The sequence below is a fragment of the Hippopotamus amphibius genome, chromosome 4, assembly GCF_030028045.1.
Source record: "Hippopotamus amphibius kiboko isolate mHipAmp2 chromosome 4, mHipAmp2.hap2, whole genome shotgun sequence".
Taxonomy (NCBI): Eukaryota; Metazoa; Chordata; class Mammalia; order Artiodactyla; family Hippopotamidae; genus Hippopotamus; species Hippopotamus amphibius.
This window is the reverse complement of record NC_080189.1, coordinates 117,693,178-117,714,413: the sequence shown is the minus strand read 5'-3', so window position 1 is coordinate 117,714,413 and position 21,236 is coordinate 117,693,178. Positions and strand designations below refer to the sequence as shown.

Below are 21,236 nucleotides of genomic sequence, written 5' to 3'. Positions count from 1 at the left end.
ACTGCACCTCTTCCCACACCTGATAGGTAGGGAGAAGGTTCTGGAGAGAGGTTCTGAAATTCTGGTCAATAAACTGGCTGAGTCAGAGTCAGGAGAGGCTGGTTAGACATACAGGCTCCGGGGCCCTGACCCACCGAATCAAAACATTTAAGGATGGGGCCCAGGAGTCTTCGTTTTTCCTAAGCACAGTCAAGTTTTGCACTCAGAGGATTAGAATGTGTTCTAACTCTAAACATCAACAGTCAGGGCTTATCAGCTGGTGATGAAATACTCTTCAGAGCGGACAAATAGAATGAGAGTTCTCAGAAGAGGGCAGGGGCCGAACCCCATGGCCCAGGTCCAGAGGCCGGAGCAGAGACTTGCAGGAAGGGAAAGAAGAGATCTCAGACCTCGAGGTTCCCAGGCTGGGACCTGAGACCCCGTGAGCAGGGTGGGAACGGGGTTTCTGGTGCTGACTCACCGGCTTGGAACTAGGTCCCAGAATCATGGGTTGAACTGTCTGACCCAGGACACAGGTCACCCCGGGCTGCGCTGAGAGTGGCGGTGGTGAGACCCAGGGCAGGGCCTCCCCGACGGGGGCAGGGCTCCAAGGTGGAGAAAAAAGGAGGCCTGATGATCCAAGAACAAACGGGGGTCAGGACACACAGCCCAAGGGGAACGTGCATTTCCCCTTTCTCAGCCTGATGGTTGGTTCTGCTCGCACGCCAGTTTCCTTAGGGGAAATCACCCGCTCATTCTGCGTTTACGCGTGCTTCTGAGTTCCTTCCCAAAATATTAGGAAGTTTTATTCACTTGCTGAGTAGAAGGGTCTGTCCTCCTTTGGAGAACCTAACTTGTTTATGAATATTTCGGTCACTTATTTCCCTTTCTGTCCACTATGGAGGGGAAAAAAACCTCTTGATATGCAAAAAATATTTCATGAGAGTGAGCAGATGGACAGAATTCAAAGAATATGCACATACCCTGCAAAAGGAGCTGGGGATTCTGGAGAAGCATGTTAAGAGATTGTGTGATTCCACAGACATGCACGGCCTGAGAAGTCCAGGCCGGGAGTTTCTTACTCAGGATGAACTCACGGGTTATGACTGTCTGGGGCGGGGGGTGTGATGGTGGGAAGATGGGAATTTGAGTCCTGGCCTTCTCACCTGGCACATTGTTGAGACTCTCTAAGCTTCACTGCTCTCTGCTACAAAGAGGAAATAAGAACACTTCCTGGGGACATCCCTGGCGGTCCAGTGGTTAAGACTGCATGCTTCCACTGCAGGGGGCATGGGTTCAATCCGTGGTCAGGGAACTGAGATCCCACATGCAGCATGGTGTGGCCAAAAAGATCAATAAATAAAATTTAAAAAAAAAGAACACTTCCTGAGCAGATTAAACAGTATATGCCCGTAAGACTGCTAGTGCAATGTCGAGAGACATAGCCAGCCAACAAGAACTGGAAGGCATTCTTACTGTGCTCTAGTACCAATTAAATATTTCTATTGACCAGTCGTTCTCAAACTTCAGAGTGCATGGGACTTACCGGGAGACCTGTTAAAACACAGACGAAGAGTTTCCGATTCTGTGGGTCTGGGATCAGGCCCAGGAATTTGCACTTCCACCATGTTCCCAGGTGATGTGGATGGCCCAGGGGCCACACTCTGAGAAAGCAGTAGAGACATCACTTGTCCTTTAAGAGGTTGAGCGATAATCGGGCGGTAACTTTGTATGGGGACAGATGGTTACTGGACTTACCATGGTGGTCATTTCATAGTGTAGGCAAGTGTCACATCACTAGGTAGTACACCTGAAACTAACATAATATTGTACATCAACTATATTTTGATTTTTAAAAATTAATAAGTAAATTAAAAAAATTTTAAGAGGCTGTCCCTACTCACAAAAACGATGTCAAAGGCTGTCCGTACTCACAAGAAAGGACTTGGTACCCCAGAATCATTTCTTGTTATGGTTCTGCCACTCCCTTTGACCTTGGATAAATGGCTTAACCTCTCTACGATCCCTCTGAACAGCAGTCTGCAGTTGTCCTGACCTTTGTGTGCTGCACGGCACGTCCTGCAGGAGCTTCTCTTCTCCTATGGTCAGGAGCAGCCAAACCAATGGCGGAAGAGTCTGGCCAGTGGCGTGGAGCCAGCATTTTCCCTTAAACCTCTTTGCAAATATTTTTTCAGCGAAAAGCTCAAGGAAGTAAACCCCTTGGCACGGTCCTAAGACATGACAGAAGGATAAGCACAGGGACTTGCTATGTGATGTCCTGGGAGCCTAGAGGATTCCTGCCTTGACGAGGGAGCCAGAAAGAGCTCGTCTTAAAATCATAAAATCTGAGGATCGCAAGGGACCTTCTAGGTCATCGGATGCTTAATTCTCCTGTGTACAGTCCTAGTACACGTGTGATGTAAGGAAGCTGGTGAGACGCACCCCACGAATGTCGGAGAGGATGAACCAAAGTCTGCGTATCGACCTCTTCATCACAGAAGGAGCCATGGTTAGAACTCAAGAGTTCTTGCCTCTGTTTTGTGCTCAACAGCCATGTGTTTAAAGGAAGGACCACGTTTTACTCTGTTTGGATGAAGAACGTATTTAAGAAATTGTTGATTGTGCTGTTTAAGTGTATCCCTCCACCCAAACAGTTGCTTTCGTTGCAAGTACAATACAATTTCAGTCTGCTCCTGGGAACCTGGCTTTCCCATGACAGGACATGCACCAAAAACAAACCAAAGACATCTTAGTACACCCAGCCCAAGGTAACAACATCAGCTTCTTAAATTCCTCCAGAAAACAAACAAACAAGCAGCTATTTTCTAAGAAGAACTATGAACATGAAATTGCTGGAGAGACCCACGTTTTGCCCTCTTACAGGAGAGTCAGAACAGGACCGCGAATGGAAGTTAGGGAGCTGTTTCTGGTGCTGAAAGACAAGGATGTTCTGTGTGACCTGGGACCCCTGACTCTCCTTCCCCTTTGTGCCCGTCTGTCACTGTTCTCTTTGATCAGGAGCTCCTGGAAGCCTGGGTGACCCATGGTGCAGCACCTAGCTCATTGCACTTAAGGTTAGACAGACATAGTCCTTCTCTGGACCATTCATCTGGAGGCCAGAATGGTCCATTTGGGTAAGAAGTGACAAAAGATAGGGCAAAATCCTGAATTCCTGGTAGCAGAAATAACCCTAGGACTAACGGTGAGTCCAAAAGCATTAATTCCTTGACATAAGAATTACATCAGGGGACTTCTCTGGTGGCACCGTGGTTAAGAATCCACCTGCCAACGCAGGGCACATGGCTTCGAGCCCTGGTCCAGGAGGATCCCACATGCCACGGAGCAACGAAGCCCATGCACCACAACGACTGAGCCTGTGCTCTAGAGCCCGTGAGCCACAACTAGTGAGCCCATGTGCCTAGAGCCTGTGCTCCACAACAAGAGAAGCCACTACAATGAGGAGCCCACGCAATACAATGAAGAGTAGCCCCTGCTTGCATCAACTAGAGAAAGCCCATGTGCACCAATGAAGACCCAACGCAGCCAATAAAATAAATAAATATTTTAAAAATGGGATCATTTTATAAAAAAAAAAATCACATCAGGTAAGTTCTTTATCTGATAAATGGAGAAACGATTTGGATTTCTTGTAGGGCTAGAAACATGAGAGATGTGAAGGCTTTCAGATATTCAGAAAGCAGGAATGAAAATGATTATTGATAATATAGTAAAACGTACTTGTGGTAAATCATGTCACTACTTTCTTAAATTCTTTCCAAATTTAGCCTCTATGAAAAAGCACCCCACTTCCTAATCCTAAAATTGCTACCAGTAATTTTGGCCACCATCTCAGGAAATCTCATAAACGGTGAGAATTTTTGAAATGTTTTTGAAAAGTGTTAATAAGTGAAGCGTTTATCAATGGTCTTCGAAATGACTTTTTTCTAGCATCCCCAAATTCAGAAGGAGTCCCAGTATATCAAGTATCTCTGCTGTGATGACGCAAGAATGCTAAACCAGTGGGTCACAGGAATCAGGATCGCCAAGGTGAGAGAGCGTTTGGACTCACCCTGTCTTGAATTTGCTAACTGGCCTTGTGACCTGGGTCCAGTCTTTGTGCTCCCGGGAGACAGCTGATCCCTTCTTACTGAGTCAATGTCATGAATGGATCAATGCCACAGATATTACCTCATTTATTTGCCCATTGGTTTTTTTAAGTAAATGAGAGTGGTCGACACGTTGACCTCTCCCATGACCTGAGAGTCAGGGGTTTGCTTTCACATGAGACATCTCAGATATTGATTTATGGAGAGCTTTGCAAGTGTGGTGTGTAATTAAGAAACACGAGATACAATCTGCAGTAGAATTACAGAAAGACGTACGTCATCACGATGCATAGCTACAGCCCTCCTCTCATGGGGAAGTAAGAGTGTTACCTGACTGTGCTAGTCTGGAAACCTGTTTCAATATATGAAAACATGATTTGTGGATTAATTGAAATGCATCTACTCAAAAAAAAGTCTCAGGAAAGAAGTAAAAAGAGTAGTGATGAAGTCCTTTTTCCCCCTGAATTTGCAGGTGGCAGCTGAGTGCAGCATTTGGGATTACTCTGTTGCTTCTCTTGTGTTCTCTCCGCAGTATGGAAAGACCCTCTATGACAACTATCAGCGGGCCATGGCCAGGGCAGGCCTTGCCTCTCGGTGGACAAGCCTGGGCACTGTCAGCGCGGCCCCAGCGGCCCCGCCTCCCACAGGTACCACGCAGGGGGGAGCTGCTGACACCTGTCCAAAGCCCAGAGCTCCTGTTCAAGCTTATCTGACATAGTGGATAGAAGCAGAGCTTTGTAGACACTGTACCGAGTACATTTCCCTCCTGATGGTGACATTTAAGATCCACCCCCCCACACACACACACATACCCCCTGTATCTATTTCTTTATAAGTGACTTTTAGCAAAGCTGCGACCCTTTTTGCATGATATGCTTGTGGACAAGATGGTGATGACCCGCTTAGGATGAGCGTGTAGGGAGCTGTGTCTCATCAGAGTGTAGGTGTGATGTTTGTCCGAGGCTCCACGCGTGCCCAGCAGGCTGGCCACGCCGACGGTGAGATCATCCCTTGGTGTTTTGCCTCAATAACATCATGGCTGGAGCCCTGTGCTCCGTCCTGCACATCACATTTTAATGGTAATGTAACAGCTACGGGTTTCTATTTTTAAGAAGGAGGGCAAGACATTGAGGGACGGAGTGGGTGCTACACACTGCTTTATATATACTGTACATTATTTCTGGTCCTTACAACAACCCGGCAGGGTGTACATTATTACCTCACTCCACAGTTGAGGACACTGAAGCTGGGAGAAGCTAGTGTCTGGTATCGTCTCAGTGGTTGAGCTGTAATGCAAACACATTGTCTTTATGATACCTAATGGTTGAAAGAACTTGAACCATTTGTGGGCAGTGATTTAATCAATTGTGCCTCTTAATGAAACCCCAATAAAAACTCTAGACACTGAGACTTAGGGGGGCTTCCTGGTTGGTGAACAAGTAAAGGAATTAGGTGGGTGATGTGCTCTGACCCCAAAAAGAAAGGGGTCCGTGTCCAGGACCCACCCAGACCTTGCCCTGTGGGTGTCCTTTATAATAAAACTGTAACCAGTGAGTATAGAGCTTTCCTGAATTCTGAGGGGGGTCATGGGAACCTCTCAGTTTATAAAGGGCTGGTCAGACGTGGTAGGTGGCTGGCACTGAAGTGATGGCACCTTGTGAACGTGGCACCTGAAACCTGTGGAGTCTGGTGCCAACTCTGGGAGGTGTCAGAACTGAATTACGGTCCACCCACTTGGGTGGCAACAGAGCCCACATCTCGCCAGGACCTTAGCTCTACCAGTTATGTGTGTGTCAGGGGTCGTTGGGGATTTGGGGGATGCTGTGAGATGCTTTATGGTAGGGCACCACTGAGCCCACATCCAGGCATAGGCATCCCTCCTGTGACGTTCCCAGGAGGAAGAGATACAGACACAGGAACCACGGCAAATAGAATTCCGTGTTTGATCAGCCGGGCTAGTGTTCATAGCTCTCAATCCAAGGCTACCTGGTAGAACACACGAGAGCCTGTGGTTTAAACTCAAAGCATCTCTCTCCCCTAAGTCTCAGTCTTCACACCAGCCCCAGCCAGAGGCAACTATCCCACCAAGGATTTAAAGAAAAAGAGGAAGAAAAGAAGGGAGTGAGCGAGGAGGGAGGGGAGAAAGAAGGGAACAGCATGGCTGGGCTGGCCCTCAGCCCACGGCACGCTGCCCGCCGTTAACCTAGTAAATCTGGGGGTGAGAAGAGGGGAGGGTGGGGGAGTGAGGCTACTCCAGGGCAAGGAGAGGGGCTGGGACATCCTTTCCTCCCTGAGGGCTCGACATACCATAGACACCGCGTGCACCACAAACCCGTGGGTGTCAACCGCAGCCGGGCCCTTATACTGTCTGTGGCTCTTACTAAGTTTCTCTGGACCCGTGGTTCTCAACCAGGGGAGACTTGGCCCCCCAAGGAAGATTGGGTCACGTCAGAAAACGGTTTTGGTTGTCATGCTTTGGGGGGGTGCTTGCGTCATCTAATGGGTAGAAGCTAGGGATGCTGCCTGTCCTACAAGGCACAGGACAGCCCTGAACAACAAAGAATTTTCCAGTCCCAAATGTCAGTAATGTTGAGAGGACCTATCCCAGTCAATGTAATCTCCTAGTTTCTCTAATTGTTTCAGACATTTCTTCACTCTCCTCAGATTTCCAATCTCCAGCCCCTTGACTCTCAGCCAAAAAAAAAAAAAAAGGCACCATCAGCTTCCCATCACCGCACCCAGTGACTTACCGGCATGTGCACCCACCCTAGCCCGTGTCTCTCATGTTGCCCCTGGACAAGGGCCGGTGCGTCCGTGCGTGCTCTGGTCCCCTGTTCTTGCCCCAGCTGCAGGCCCGCAGCACAGCGCTGAGGCTGACCACGAGGCTTAGCTCAGACCCCACAGGCCAAGGGCACAGTCCCGATAAGGCTGCCTTTTCTTCAGGTGCCAGCTATGCTTCCGAGGTCCCCAGGCCACCCGAACTTTTGACCTTCTGGGTACAAATCTGGGGGTTCCCGGAACCCCCTTAGGTTTAACAGTTCAACTCACAGAACTCAGGAAAGTGCTGTCCTTATTGTTACAATGTTATCATAAAGGACAAACATCAGGACCAGCCAAATGAAAGATGAATAAGGTGAGGTCCAGGAGGGGCCCGGATGCAGGGGCCCCCTGTGTCCTCTGGAATCAGGGTGCGTCACCCTCCTAGATACATGCATCTGCCACTGGGAAGCTCCCCTGTCCAGGGTTTTTCCATTGGGATTTCACTTCATGGGTATGATTGATCGAATCATTGACCAGGTAACTGAACTCAAGCTCTAGCCCCTGTTCTCTACCCAGGTGTTGGGCTGGCTCACAGCCTCAACCCTTTGATCCCACGGTTGGTCTTCTGGTGACCAGCACCCATCCAGACCCACCTCATTTGCATAAACTCAGATGTGAGCCTAGGAGCTCATGAATAACAAAGACACTTCAGTTGCTTGGGAAGTACTAATTTCTGTGCCAGGAGCCCAGGACAGGGACCAGACAGATGCAATATTATGCCATTCTCTCCTACTCTCTCTCCTGCTCTCCTGTGTCCTTCTCATCAACATTACTCCCTTCTTCAAAGAAACAAATCAAATGTAAAACCCTCCTGCAACTCCACATCCCCCTCCAGCTACTGCCCCCCCCCCCACCCCGACAAGCAGCTATTCTAAAAGGTGGACCATATTCCATATTTGCTGTCTCCGTTTTTCTACTTCCTTGTCACTCTTCAACCCATTTCAATCAGATGTCTGCCTCTACTACCTGGTGGAAAATGCTCTTGCTGATCTCATCGGGGACCTCTGTGTTGCTAAATCAAACTACTATGAACCCCTCATTTTAGTCCACCTTTCAGCAAGCCCAACACAACTGCCCACTCCTCCTTGAACCAATCTCCTCTCTTGGCTTTCCAGATATCACACATTCCAAGTCCCCCACCCCACCCCCAACTCCTCTGACCACTCTTTTTTAACCTCCTCTAATAACTCTTCTTTTCTTCTACCCCACCTTACATTACCCCAGGTCGGGTCAATCCTAACCCTGTTCTCATTTTACACTGTCTCCCTAAGTGATCTAATCCACCACCAGCACTGTCTGTGTGCTGACCATCTATAACCTCGTAAATCCAATCCAGGCTTCTCTGTTGACCTTCAAACCCACGTCTCTAACTGTCTGCTCAGTGGCTTCACGTGGACCCACCACAGACACCTCAGACTCAACATCTGCAAAACTGCTCATCCCCTTATCCTCCAGACTTGCTCCCCTGTTTCCATAAATAACATCATCATCTGCCCACCTGCTCCTGCAGGAAACATGCAAGAAAAGCTCACTCAACTCCAAATCCAGTCACTCCTAAACCCTGTTGATGCTACCTTCTGACTATTGGTCAGATCTGTCCCTGCCCGTTTGTCTCCACTGCCATCAACTCCAAAGGCCCCATGATCTTCACTTGGCCCCACGGGGTGGTGCTCCAGCCCTTTAGACTCTTTCCACTGCTCTCAGATTAAGTCCCCAATCCTTAGCAAGGCCACCAAAACCTGCATGAAATGAGCCTCGTCCATCTCACCTGTTTCTTTCCCCACCCCTCTCTTCCTGTTCCTGCTGCGAAGCCCATCTGTTTTTCCCCACTTTTTCCAAGCCCCAAGCACCATACTTTCTCAAGGACCTCTCAGATGCTCTTCCCTCTCTTTATCATGCTCTTTGATTTCACGCGGCTAATTCCTGCCCAGCCTCGGATCGCAAATGAATTGTCCTCTGTAGGCCAGTCATAATGAATAATCTGTGTGATTATTAGTTTAGTATCTGTTTCCTCCTCCAGACACTGAAGGAAATCATGAGATCAGGGACTGCTTCTGTCTGGTACATCGTAGTTTTCCCAGCACAGAACGCAGTGCTGGGCAGATGATAGGCACTTGGCTCGAATTCAAAGATGGTTGGGACGACAGATGAAAAAATGAATTAATACCTTGCAGGGTTTCTCTGAGGGTGAAGTCATGCGAACGCCCTTAATACTAAATGCACAATACACGTTCATCCCGTTTCTCCTAAATGGATTGCTTAAATCCAGTTTTTGAAGAACACTGTTGCAGCAGTCAGATCCGATGTCCATTGATCAAAAAGGAGGATCTTTCCCGCAATGGAATGTCTCGTAGTAGATGGTAAATTAACCCATGTTTGTTCTGCTGTAGAGTCCTATTTATGAAACATAAGCCCTGCAGCCCTACAGAGAACAAACATGCTGAGATCTTAAAAACAGAACATACTGGGAGCATCCCTGCTTATTACTAAATGCTTCCATGAGGAAAACCTCAATTTAAACTTTCAGTTTATGCCTTAGAATGTACTGCCACAAGCACCTGCTGGGTGGGGTTTTAAGCTCTAAAGAGATACGTTAGTGGCCAGCTCGGAAGGAACTGAAGATGAGCTTGGGAGGCAGGGAAGCCACTTTCAAATAGAAGGTGAAGTTTATGCTCCTCGGTTATACATCTACACACGTGTACATGATGACCGTGAGCACATCTTAGCAACAAAGACCCGCTTGAAATGATCTCATCTTTTAAAATTCAGTTCTTGCCATATATCACCCAAGCCTCTCTTTCGCCTGAACTCCTCACACAAAATCAGTAGGGCGCTTGGAAAGTGTTTAAGGGACCCACATCCATCCAGGAGCCCGGGACAAATCGAACCCTACGTTCCTTCCGACACCCCTCCTCCCCAAAAAACAATGAAGGCAAATGCCAAGAATGGTGTTGGGGGAAAAAATAAAAGTTCCTTGGGATCAGAGGAGTTACTGGCTGATGGGCTTACGTGAACCTCAGGCTGTTTGGGGCACTAGTCAGGGAGCCTCCTTCATCACCCCAACCACTGCCTTTCTGAGTCACTGGCTGGCAGAGTGAGGGGTCCCCCACAGAGGAGTGATTTCCTGGGCCTCGGACCCACGCGAGACAGCTCAGAACAAGAACTGCAGGCGAGGTGACCTGGCGCTGGCACTAGCGCTCCCTGGGCAGGACCTGCTGTAAAACCATCTGAGAGGCGCTGGATGCAGTCAGCCCCAGGCCCCGTCAGTCTGATTCCTCCTCTGCTTCAGCTTTTCTCTGGGAATCTGAAATCCCTTTCTGCCCATCCCCACCGCCTTCTTCTCTTGCCCTCTCTGTCTTTACGTGGTTGGCCCAGAGTCCTAGAGAGGCAAGGCCAAGTGGTGCAGGGACACTGGCTGGGAGTCAAACCACAGGTGATTTGTGTGTCTGCTGTGGTTACCCAACTGAAAGTCCCGAGACATCGTTCTCTTACATCCGAAGTGTATAGCAACAAGTAAGGTATTCTTGATAAGCAGCAGGGTTTTTTCTTTTATATTAGGAAACAGCTGCGGAGGCTTTTTTAGTACTTATTAAATGGTTTTATGACTTTAGCAACTGTTTTTCCTCGAGACTCTCTCATGGAAATTGGCAGAAATCTAACTCAATCTAGTTTAAGCAAGAAAAACCAAGGGGGAGAGATTTATTACAGCACAAAAGTAGGAAATCTAGAGGTATGCTGCTTTCAGGCACAGCAGGATCCAGGGGCTTAAGCGATGTCATCAAGATACTGTTTCATCCTTTGACACTGTCCCCATGAGGTGGCAAGGACTGCCACTGACTCTCTAGGCTAATATTTTTCACACAGCTGGAAATCTTAGTACAAAGAGAAAGCCCCACTTCTCCATTGCATGCTTCTACCTAAATCATGTAGCCACATCCAAGAGGATGCCAGTACTCGTGGTGGAATCGGTCCTTCACAGACCACATGGGTGAAGAATGGGGTGAGGGGTCATTCACCTCCTGGGACTGCACTTGAGTCCTGAAAACATGTGGGGCTCATATATGTTTAATAAAGTTTCAACCCCAAATTCCTTTGAGGACTCCCAGAGAGATGTGGCAGTGAGAGGGGCCCTGTTGCTACTTGAGAGCTGGGACATTAATACGGTGACCCCAGGACAACCTAGATCCCAAGTTGGTGGCACCTACAGAATCTGTGGGTTATGTGGATACCCATAGATTGTCTCAGGATGGGGCAGAGAACCCACAGAAAAGAGGAGATTTTCTTTTAAAGGGAGGACGGCAGCGTGGAGCATCTAGGAGATTACTATAGAGGTGACTTCATTTTTTCCCACAGACTGGTAAAGACCAAGACATCCTGGTTACATAGCAATGTGCCGTGTTGCTGAGAAATCAGACTGTGTATGTGTTTGGGCAAAAGAAGCAAAAAATATATATAATTTGTGCCCTTTAAAGGAATTTCCCCTAATCGTCTTCAGTATTCAGCTTCAGTTTCTGTTTACTTTGTGCAAAGGTGCTTCCATTATCTATAAAGAAAGGTTATTGAATATGCAAACAAAGAGCGAAGAGGGGAAAGAGAATAGACCAAAGGACATGAGAAGATTGAGCACTTTGGAATTTAGGGGGTTTAAATCTCTCAGAGGCAGCATGGGATGGTACACAAGACCTCATGAAAAAATCTTAAATTTTTTTTAAATTAATTAATTTATTTTTACTTATTGGCCATGTTGGGTCTTCGTTGCTGCACGTGGTCTTTCTCTAGTTGCAGCGAGCAGGGGCTACTCTTCTTTGCGGTGTACAGACTTCTCATTGTAGTGGCTTCTCTTGTTGCAGAGCACCAGCACTAGGTGCACAGGCTTCAGTGGTTGTAGCACATGGGCTCAGTAGTGGTGGCTCGAGGGCTCTAGAGCACAGGCTCAGTAGTTGTGGTGCACGGGCCTAGTTGCTCAGGATCTTCCTGGCCCAGGGATCGAACCCGTGTCCCCTGCATTGGCAGGCGGATTCTTAATCACTGTGCCACGTGGGAGGTCCAGGAGACGGCTGCTCTTGCTGAATGAGGAACAGGCATTGTACAGCAAAAAAAAAATCCTGACAGCAGAACAAGTTGTTATAGCCTGTTTCAACCTTTTAACTGTAAAAATGGACATGAACAGCTTTTTATTCTGAAAGAATTTCAAACTTAGGAAAGAGTTGCAAGAATAATACAAAGAATTTCCATAGACTTTTTTTTTAAAAGAACTTTTTATTGAGATACAGTTAACAGACAATAAACTACATATATTTAGAGTGTACCATTTTTTTTTCTTATTAGTAATGTATATATGGCAATTCCAGTCTCCCATTTCATTCCCCCCCAGCCCTCCCCACTTTCTCCACTTGGTGTCCATATGTTTCCATAGATTCTTGACCCAGAGCACGGATACTGAATATTTGTCATCTGCTCTCTCCCCAACTCCCTTCATAAGTTGTCCACAGACTTTTTTTTTCTCTGAAACTTCTTGAGAGTAGATTGACTATATTGTGTCCCTTTGCCCCTTAAATCTTCTCTTTGTATTTCCTAAAAATAAATATGAGGCTGAGTCAAAAACTGTCCACACTCCAGTTATATTAAGACTTCTGTTGCCCACACCATGTTATAAGCACTTTCCATTCAAGGCTACTGCCTCCCCAGTCACTGCTGTGCAGGTATGAACATGTTACATCAGTTCATTTGGACTGTGGTGCGAGCAAAAATGGATGCCCCACTTGTGATTTGCACGAAAGAAGAGCAGCGTGCAGTGATTCGTTTTTTTTGTGGTCTGAGGGTGTGCACATCTGCACACTTCTGCCCACACTGTCAACATTCTGCAAAAACTTCATTTTGAGGTGCTAAAGCATCCTCCCTATAGTCCTGATCTTGCTCCATCGGACTTTCACCTGTTTGGTCCCCTGAAAGCAGCCCTATGAGGACGAAGATTCACTTCTGATGAAGAAGTGAAGACAGCAGTGCATTCGTGGCTTGCAGCTCAGCCTAAAACATTTTTTAATGAGGGAATACGAAAGCTTGTTGACAGATGGACAGAGTGTATTGAAAAGCAGGGAGATTATGTCCAAAAAATGATGTATTTGTCTTTTCTACAGGTTAATTAAAATAAATTCTACAGCCAGAGTGCGGATAATTTTTGACACCCTCATATATAAGTAAGGCTATTCTCTTAGTAACCACAGTATAGTTATCAAATTCAGGAAATTTAACGTTTCATGTTGTTAGAGTGTTTTTATGTAAACCACAGCCCATATTTCAGTTTTGCCAGTTGTCTCAATGATGCTTTTACAGCGATGCTCTTTCCTGGCATGGGCTCCATCCAGGATTGGGGTTTGCATTTAGGCATCATGTCTCTTTCATCCCTTTTCCTCTGGAACATGTACTCAGCCTTTCTTTGTCTATCAAGACAGTAACATTTTTTAAAGAAAAAGGACCATTTATTTTATAGACTGTCCCTTAGTTTGGATGTGTCTCATGTTTCCTCATAATTCATCTCAGGTAATGTGTTTGGGGCAGGGCTAAGCTGCTGTGTCTTTCTTGGGGCATCCCAGTTGGAGGCATATGGTGTCCATTGACCCTCACTGGAAACATTCATTCTGACCACGTGGCTACAGTGCTGTCTGATCTCTCTCCTGTGCAGTATTTTCATTTTGTACATAATACACGTAATTTGTACAGAGATACTTTGAGGTGATGGAAGTATCCGATTCCTCATCAAACTTTCCCTTCTTCTCTGTCTCCTGAAGTGCTTAATAACCTTCTTTGAGTTGTTTTGTAGATTACTGGGTTTTTCAAAATACTGGGAAAATATTTAAAGAGGCAAGCAAACAGTCATTTCATAAATATTTGCCAGGAGAGCAGGTTCTGAGCGGAGCTAAGGCAACCTTGGATTCACTCAGGGAGGAGGCCTCATGTGGGGGCTGGGGGGCACTTCAGTCATGGGAGGAGCAGCCTCAGGGTGTGGAGGGCTGGCCGTCCCCCCCCCCCACCCCGGGGTGGCCATCACCCCCACCCCACCCCCCCCCGGGATGCCCTCTCGGGAGCCAGAGACATCAACACAGAGCTTCTTCTCTCTCCCTCTCAAAACTGTGACATTCAGCTGGGCACACTTTTGTGCAAAAGGGCAAGTAAAAAGGCAGGAAAAGCAGCACATATCAGGACTTTCTGGGGGAAAAAATCTAATTCCAGGGTATGTTGGGGGTTTGTACATTTTGCTCGGTCCCCTCTGTCTACTGTTTTTGTGCCCTAAGTATTGTTTGTTGAGGATAACGTTCAAAAGTTGTTCCTGTACGTATCATGGTTTGAACCCGGATACATCCATTTCAGAAAACTCTTCAACAACAAGAATTCTTTTAAAAAGGAGCTTTTCAAGGTTTATTCTCCAATTACCAAAAAGTTTTAAAAGGCAGAACGTACTGTTCTCTAGAATCCCAATTAATCTAGATTCTGTGGCTTGTATAAAGCATTCACTTCCCAGAACGTTTTGCTGAATCTCATGAGGTACTGTGATAGAATCTCACATTTTTTTGTAAGCCCTGTACACCTGTGAATCCTTTTGTTTTGGAGACATAAACTGCTTTGTCTTTTCAGATTAACTCTCAAGAATGTTGAAAATACCTTGCCCGCTCTTCTTATTTTTTTTTAATTGAAGTATAGTTGATTTACAATATTGTATTCATTTCAGGTGTACAGCAAAGGGATTCAGTTATTTTTTTTTCAGATTATTTTCTGTTATAGGCTGTTACGAGACACTGAATATAGTTCCCTGTGTTATACAGTAACTCCTTGTTGCTTACTATTTTACGTACAGTGTTTTGAATCTGTTAATCCCATACTCCTAATTTTCCCTCCCCACTTGCCCACTCTTCATGTCTCTCTTCCTCCCCCTTAGGAGTTAAAACAGGCACCACCCAGGCCAATGGTCAGATCCCGCAGGCAGCACCTTCTGTGAGTGCAGTTCTCGGAGAAACCCAGCGACATACTGAAACAACCAAGGTAAGACGGGGGTGCCTGGCCCACTTCTGTCACCTGTAAGCCCATATTCCAAACCATTAGCTGTGTTCTAATAACTGTTCTTTTAAAAAGAGAAAATAGGGTTCCGAGAATTCAAAAGTCACTATAATTTCATTTAGATAATTGCTTCACATGTATATATTTATCTTAAAGTTACATAGACTAGAATGGAAAATTGAAACCAACTACTATCGCACAGCTTTGGAAAAATGTGAGAATTTTTTTTTTTTAATTTATTTATTTACTGGCTGTGTTGAGTCTTCGTTGTTGCACACAGGCTTTCTCTAGCTGTGGAAGGCAGGGGCTACTCTTCGTAGTGGTGCACTGGCTTCTCCTTGTGGTGGCCTCTCTTGTTGCGGAACACAGGCTCTAGATGCACAGACTTCAGTAGTTGTGGCACGTGGGCTCAGCAGCTGTGGCTCACAGGCTCAAGAGTGCAGGCTCAGCAGCTGTGGGGCATGGGGTTAGTTGCTCCACAGCATGTGGGATCCTCCCTGACCAGGGATCCTGCATTGTGTCCCCTGCATTGGCAGGCAGATTCTTAACCACTGCGCCACCAAGGAAGCCCGTGAGCATTTTTTTTAATGCTGAGGATTGGTAACTATTTTTAGTCTAGTTACATTTATTTTGACTGAAGTGATTTTTTATTTTTCATCTTACTTTTCATTTTTTTGGTTTAGTCAAGTAGTTTTAGCACTCTCTCAAAGTGGCACCTGCATTTTAAGCCCTTGGATTTTTGCTTATTTTTTCTGAATAAATTTGAACAACATGTTAGAAGCCCTTTATTACGAGGGGGAGTCAGAAATGATCCGCACTCCGGTTGTATTAAAACTTCTGTAAATTTTACAGCCAGAGTGTGGATACTTTTTGAGTAACCTCGTAAATGCTGATTGGGCCCCAAACGAGGTTAGAAGAGTACTGACAGGGTTCCACCATAAAACATGCATTGTTGTATTTTTCTGTTAACATTCTGCAAACATGCTCAGGGCGATGGGGAAGAAAACACATTTTAAAATAATATTCAAATTGGTATAACATTCTCCATAACTTTTTTTTTCAGTAGAGGAGATTAATGAAGATTCATTTAAATCTATCTAAAAATTATAGCTAAAAGTTATAATTTAGTTACTAGTCCAATTGGTAACATCTCTATTGTCTATTCAAAGTTCCATTGAATATTTCCCATGTGTGATTCAAACCAATCCTAAATGTGTTTCAGTAGTTTTCTACCTCATTCTCCCCTTTCATTTTGTCCATCAGCCAGTGGTGGAAACAGTTAAATCCTGTATTTATTGAGTTTCTTATAATTTTTGAAAACCATGGTAGACCATTAAAAGTTGTGTTTTTCTAATACTCTTATTAGCTTCTCAAGTCTCACCATCTCATCTCGCAGTTTTCAGCGATTATTATTTTCATGGTTTTTATAATGCCAGCTGAAGAGAAACATTTTTAAATGCTGAAAGCGATAAAAGGATCCCAGAATAGAAATCACTTAACTGTGTGTGAACACTAATTCCCAAACTGCCTGTTTAGAATTTAAAGGAAAAAATACAGCACCAGTTAATTCCTTATCATGCTAAACAGCTGAACTAAATAAAATAAACTCAACCATAAGGTATTTTGTTAGGGGGAAAACTTTTTCTAATCTCCAGTAGCAAGAGGTTATTAAGCAAAGAAAGAAAATGAAAGCCTGATAAAGTGTAAATTGCAATGATAATTATCACTAAAACAGAGGAATTCAATTCAGCTGCCTGAAATTCCTAAGGAATTTACATTACATATATATAATTATTATTATCTATTCGACTATTGGCAGATGAAGGGCTGAGCCTCTATTAGCCTCTGGCCAAGTTTGGTCTTTTGGTTTCTATGAATAGCATATGCATCATAATCTTTAGTTTTCAGCACCCACTCATATATTTACCTCATTTGATCTCATTATACATTTGAGACATAATAACAGGGGTTATCATGCTTGTTTGGTACCTGATTAGCCAGCTGACTTTCACACAGTTAAGAAAAAGTAAATCTAAGACTCTGGACCAAGTGCAGAGTCCTGGTCCACCCACCTCCTCCCTGAAAGCTGTAAAGCCCAGAGGAGTGCAGCAAACTAGCTTCTCCCCAGCCACCACCCCTCCACCCCAGTCCTGGGAAAATGTTCTCATCGTGCAAGTAAGGAAAGAGTGATCTAAGAGCCAGCAGAGCTGTCCCCAGCCAGGGGAGAGAGCACGTCTGTGCTCAGGTTTGCACACAGATTACCTGAAGCCCAGAGAGAGCTATTTCTCTTTTCCTTTTCCCTTCCATCTTCTTTGTGCTGATCAAAGTAGGACATTTAAACCAGGAGATTTGGGGAAGGTTTGGGGAAGCTCCTTAACCCAGGGGTCCCCAGCCCTTGGGATGTAATATCTGATGATCTGAGGTAGAGCTGATGTAATAATAATAGAAATGAAGTGCATCGTGAATGCAATGCGCTTGAATCATCCCGAAACCCTCCCCACCCCACCCCCACCCGGTGCTCCTTAGAAAAATTGTCTTCCATGAAAATGGTCCCTGATGCCAAAAAGGCAGGGGACCACGTAACCAGTCCTTCTGCCCCTCAGGGTATGGTACAGGAGCAAAATAATTTCAAACACCTGCCCCTGACCACTGCGTTTCACAACCAGCTCAACTCAGGCCAAGAAAAATGTTAGTGTGTGTACAGCTACGACCCTGGTGGCTCGTCTTGGGAACCATGGCATGAGTGGGAATTCCAGGAGAGCTGGTTTGCTTCCATTTTGAGTTGCTTCAGGCTGGGCGTAGGGTAAAGACTGAGGTAACCCCATCACTAAACCCTGTACCACTAGAGCTCTAAGATGCTGGTAACTCCTGTATCAGGCAGTTCCTAAGAGACACGTGTATAATCTAAGTATAATAAATACCTTGTGGAATAGGGCAGAGCCTTCCATTTACAGAAGAAGACAAGGTAGCCTAGCACCAGGTGATAATGCTAAATAATGTTATTGTTGGTAATCATGTGAAAGGCCACTTGGAGTCATTCTCGGACCCAGAGCACAGATGAGCTAGCTCAGGAACACCCTGGAGTCTCAGGACTGAGGGATTGACACCCTCCCCGTCCCCCCACCCGGGGGCAGACGCTTCCTAAATCCGGAGACTCACCCGTCCAGGGAACTGTCCTGTGCACGTGGCCGTGGGGTCAAGAATAACACTGTTGTCGCTTTGTTGAAGGACACGAAGCCCGGCCTCGGCAGCCACGACCCCGGAGCGCCCAGGGCCCAGCCCCTTCCCAAGGCCAGCCTGCCTCCGCCCCCTCCGGTGCGACGGTCCTCGGACGTCGGCGGCGGCAGTCCGGCGATGCCCCCCAAGGTCAAGGGCACGGCCGCCGGCTTCCCCGCCCCGCCCGACGACCTCCTGCCGCCGCCCCCGCCGCCGCCCCCGACGGAGGACGACGAGCTCCCTCCGCCGCCCCCCGACTTTACCGACACGCCCCCGGACTTCGTGCCCCCCCCACCGCCGTCGTTTGCGGGTGACGCGGGGCCTTCGCTGCCGCCGCCGCCGCCGCCGCCCCCGCCCGTCCTCTCCCCCGAGTCCGCGAAGCCGCCCCCCGTGCTCGTCAAAAAGCCGCCAGCTCCCCCCAAGAGGCAGGAGAACCCAGGACCACCCGGCGGGGGAGGCGGGGAGCAGGATTTCATGGCGGATCTCATGAAAGCTTTGCAAAAGAAGAGAGGCAACATGCCCTAAGGGAAACCTAGAAATATCTTTGAGTGATGGGTGTAATCATTGCTAACCTCAAGTGCATTTTTGCTACTTTGCTTCCATGACATCTTGTTCATTTTAGATACAGTACTGAAGTACTCAGACTAGAAAAGCCAATACAAAACATCTCCCTGTTGCTCAAGTACATTCATAATCCTTAACCTCAGACGGCGTTTACAACGTCTGCCTGAAGGTACATATCTTTCCTATGTATTTCCATTCCAGTGGATTTTATCTTCCCTTCCGACTTAACTAAAATGATGTTTTATGTTCATTTATTTTTATGTTCCAAAGCATCAAATCAATAAAAGTTTAATTTTTTTCCTAAAGGTGGCATTTCTAGAAATATCAGTATAAACCTAGTGAAGTCTCAATTCTATTTTGTAATATACTTGACCTTTTAAAAATCCTAGGGCTTCTAGTCTTGTTGATCTTTGACACATTTTCCATCTGCATCTCAGTGACCGCCAGAACTCTCAGAAACATCGAAAGAAGAGAAAGAAAAAACCGGGAGAGGGAGAGTGAATTTAGTTTCTTTGAGATTCACTGCTTGACTAATTGGAGTCTTGGACATACCCCAGTTTGGTTTTGGTTTTCTAATGGTTAAATAACACAGTAATTGGGGGGAAAAACGGTTTTTAGAGAGTTTTTGGATTCTGTTATTATAATGCTATAAGTTGCTATAAATAAAAATTTAGAGACAGGAAAAGGCAATCACATGATATTCTTCAACCTGGCATGTTTTCTCCCAGATAAATGTAATGTGCAGTTTTAACAACCAATTCATCTCAAGTTCCTAGTTACCCTTATCTCTTTTCTCTTTCTGGTCAGCTTCTGAGAGTCCTTTTAGATTTTCTTAGTTTTATCTCCATGGTTCTGTTTTATTTTCTTTTTAAATGTAAAACACCTCAAAATCTTCTTAAAGTGGGTAGAAAATAACAGCTAATGTGTTAGGCTTCCCCGGCTGTCCAGTGGTTAAGACTCCGTGCTTCCAGTGCAAGGGGCATGGGTTAGGGAACTAAGACCCCACCTGCTGGGCGGCACAGCCAAAAATAATAATAATAATAATAACTAATGTGTTATTTTCTACTTAAGGAAGGTGATGAATCTTCTAATATTTAGAAAAAAGTAAGCTCTAAATTGACATTTAAGACCACAAAAAAGCAAATTCAGATTTTAAACCCAAAATATTTAGTAATTAAAACTGGTAAGGTACACTAAATTTTTCCTAAGCATTGGGACCCATCACTATGGAAAACTAGGGCTCAGAGAGTAGGGCCGAGGGGACTGGGGGAGGGAAAGGGAGAGATGTGGTTGTTACGGGCTTCTCAGATGACCCTGAAACCATCGATTCAAACATATTCCTAATTTAACAAAGAATTGAGGCCTGAAGATGTGTTTAACCTACATCCCACAGAGCTGGGTCACTGCCCGGATCTCCTAACTTTTATCCATGCTGTACATTTATTTTATGGAGAAAAACTATAAAAATTCAAACATTAAAGTGAGTTTTTATATATATATAAATTTATTTGTTTATTGGCCGCATTAGGTCTTCGTTGCTGCTCACGGGCTTTTCTCTAGTTGTGGTGAGCGGGGTCTACTCTTCATTGTGGTGTGAGGACTCCTTATTGTGGTGGCTTCTCTTGTGGAGCACGAGCTCTAGATGCAAGGGCTTCAGTAGTTGTGCCACATGGGCTTAGTTGCTCCAATGCATGTGGTATCTTCCTGGGGCAGGGATCGAACCCGTGTCCCCTGCATTGGCAGGCAGATCCTTAACCACTGGGCCACCTAGGAAGTCCCTGTGAGTTTTAGCATTAGATGCTACGTATTTTAGAAAAGCTACGGAAGAGAATTAACTGATTTTGTGGTCAAAATATTGGTACAGTTTTCATGGTCCAAAAAGTTGACTGCACTATCTCTCTCCATCCCTGCCTTTATTACAGGATATAAAAGAAAACATTAGGAAATAGATGGTCCAGATGGTCCTTGCTTTGCTGAGTTCAACATGCACAGGTTTCAATAACCACAATTTAGTTAAATAACATGAGTCCCCAACGTGGTTCACATTTGCTACCATGGTATTTTAACTAGTAATTAGTTGTAACTAATAGTAATTATGCAAAGTATAAAAATCGCTGTTAGCTCTTCAGCCCACAAATCACTACATGAATAACAGATACATATCATGAACAGTAACCAATCACATCCCTTCTTTCAGCACCGTTAGGGAGTGATCACTGTATGTTTGTTACTCAGTTTATGCAGAGACAGAAAGGTGTCGTAAGGTGAGATGGTATTGTGTGTGTGTATCTTAAGTCATTAATGTTTGGAGATACAAAAATATTCATAGATTGAATGAAACTGTGTCTGGGAATTTCTTTAAAATACTTGGGGAGATATAAATTATACCTCAATTAAAACAATAACTAGGACCATGGGGGAAGTGGGTCGGGGTGTAAAAGAAGCAGAATCAATCATGCATTGATATTTAACAAGCTGGTTGAATGGTAAGTCAGGTTC

The 21,236-nt window shown here is 45.6% G+C and overlaps 1 protein-coding gene across 3 annotated transcripts in view; it reads left to right on the top strand.

Annotated features, from left to right (window-relative positions):
• Nucleotides 1-19,447, top strand: part of APBB1IP (amyloid beta precursor protein binding family B member 1 interacting protein) — a 101,845-nt gene extending 82,398 nt beyond the window's left edge. For all 3 annotated transcript variants that reach the window (XM_057733312.1, XM_057733313.1, XM_057733311.1), the window contains 4 exons: nt 3,928-4,026; nt 4,618-4,732; nt 14,839-14,942; nt 18,186-19,447. In XM_057733312.1, the coding sequence (XP_057589295.1) occupies nt 3,928-4,026; nt 4,618-4,732; nt 14,839-14,942; nt 18,186-18,698 (831 nt within the window). In that variant the 3' untranslated portion in view covers nt 18,699-19,447. The remainder of the gene's footprint in view (nt 1-3,927; nt 4,027-4,617; nt 4,733-14,838; nt 14,943-18,185) is intronic.
• Nucleotides 19,448-21,236: the final 1,789 nt, after the last annotated feature.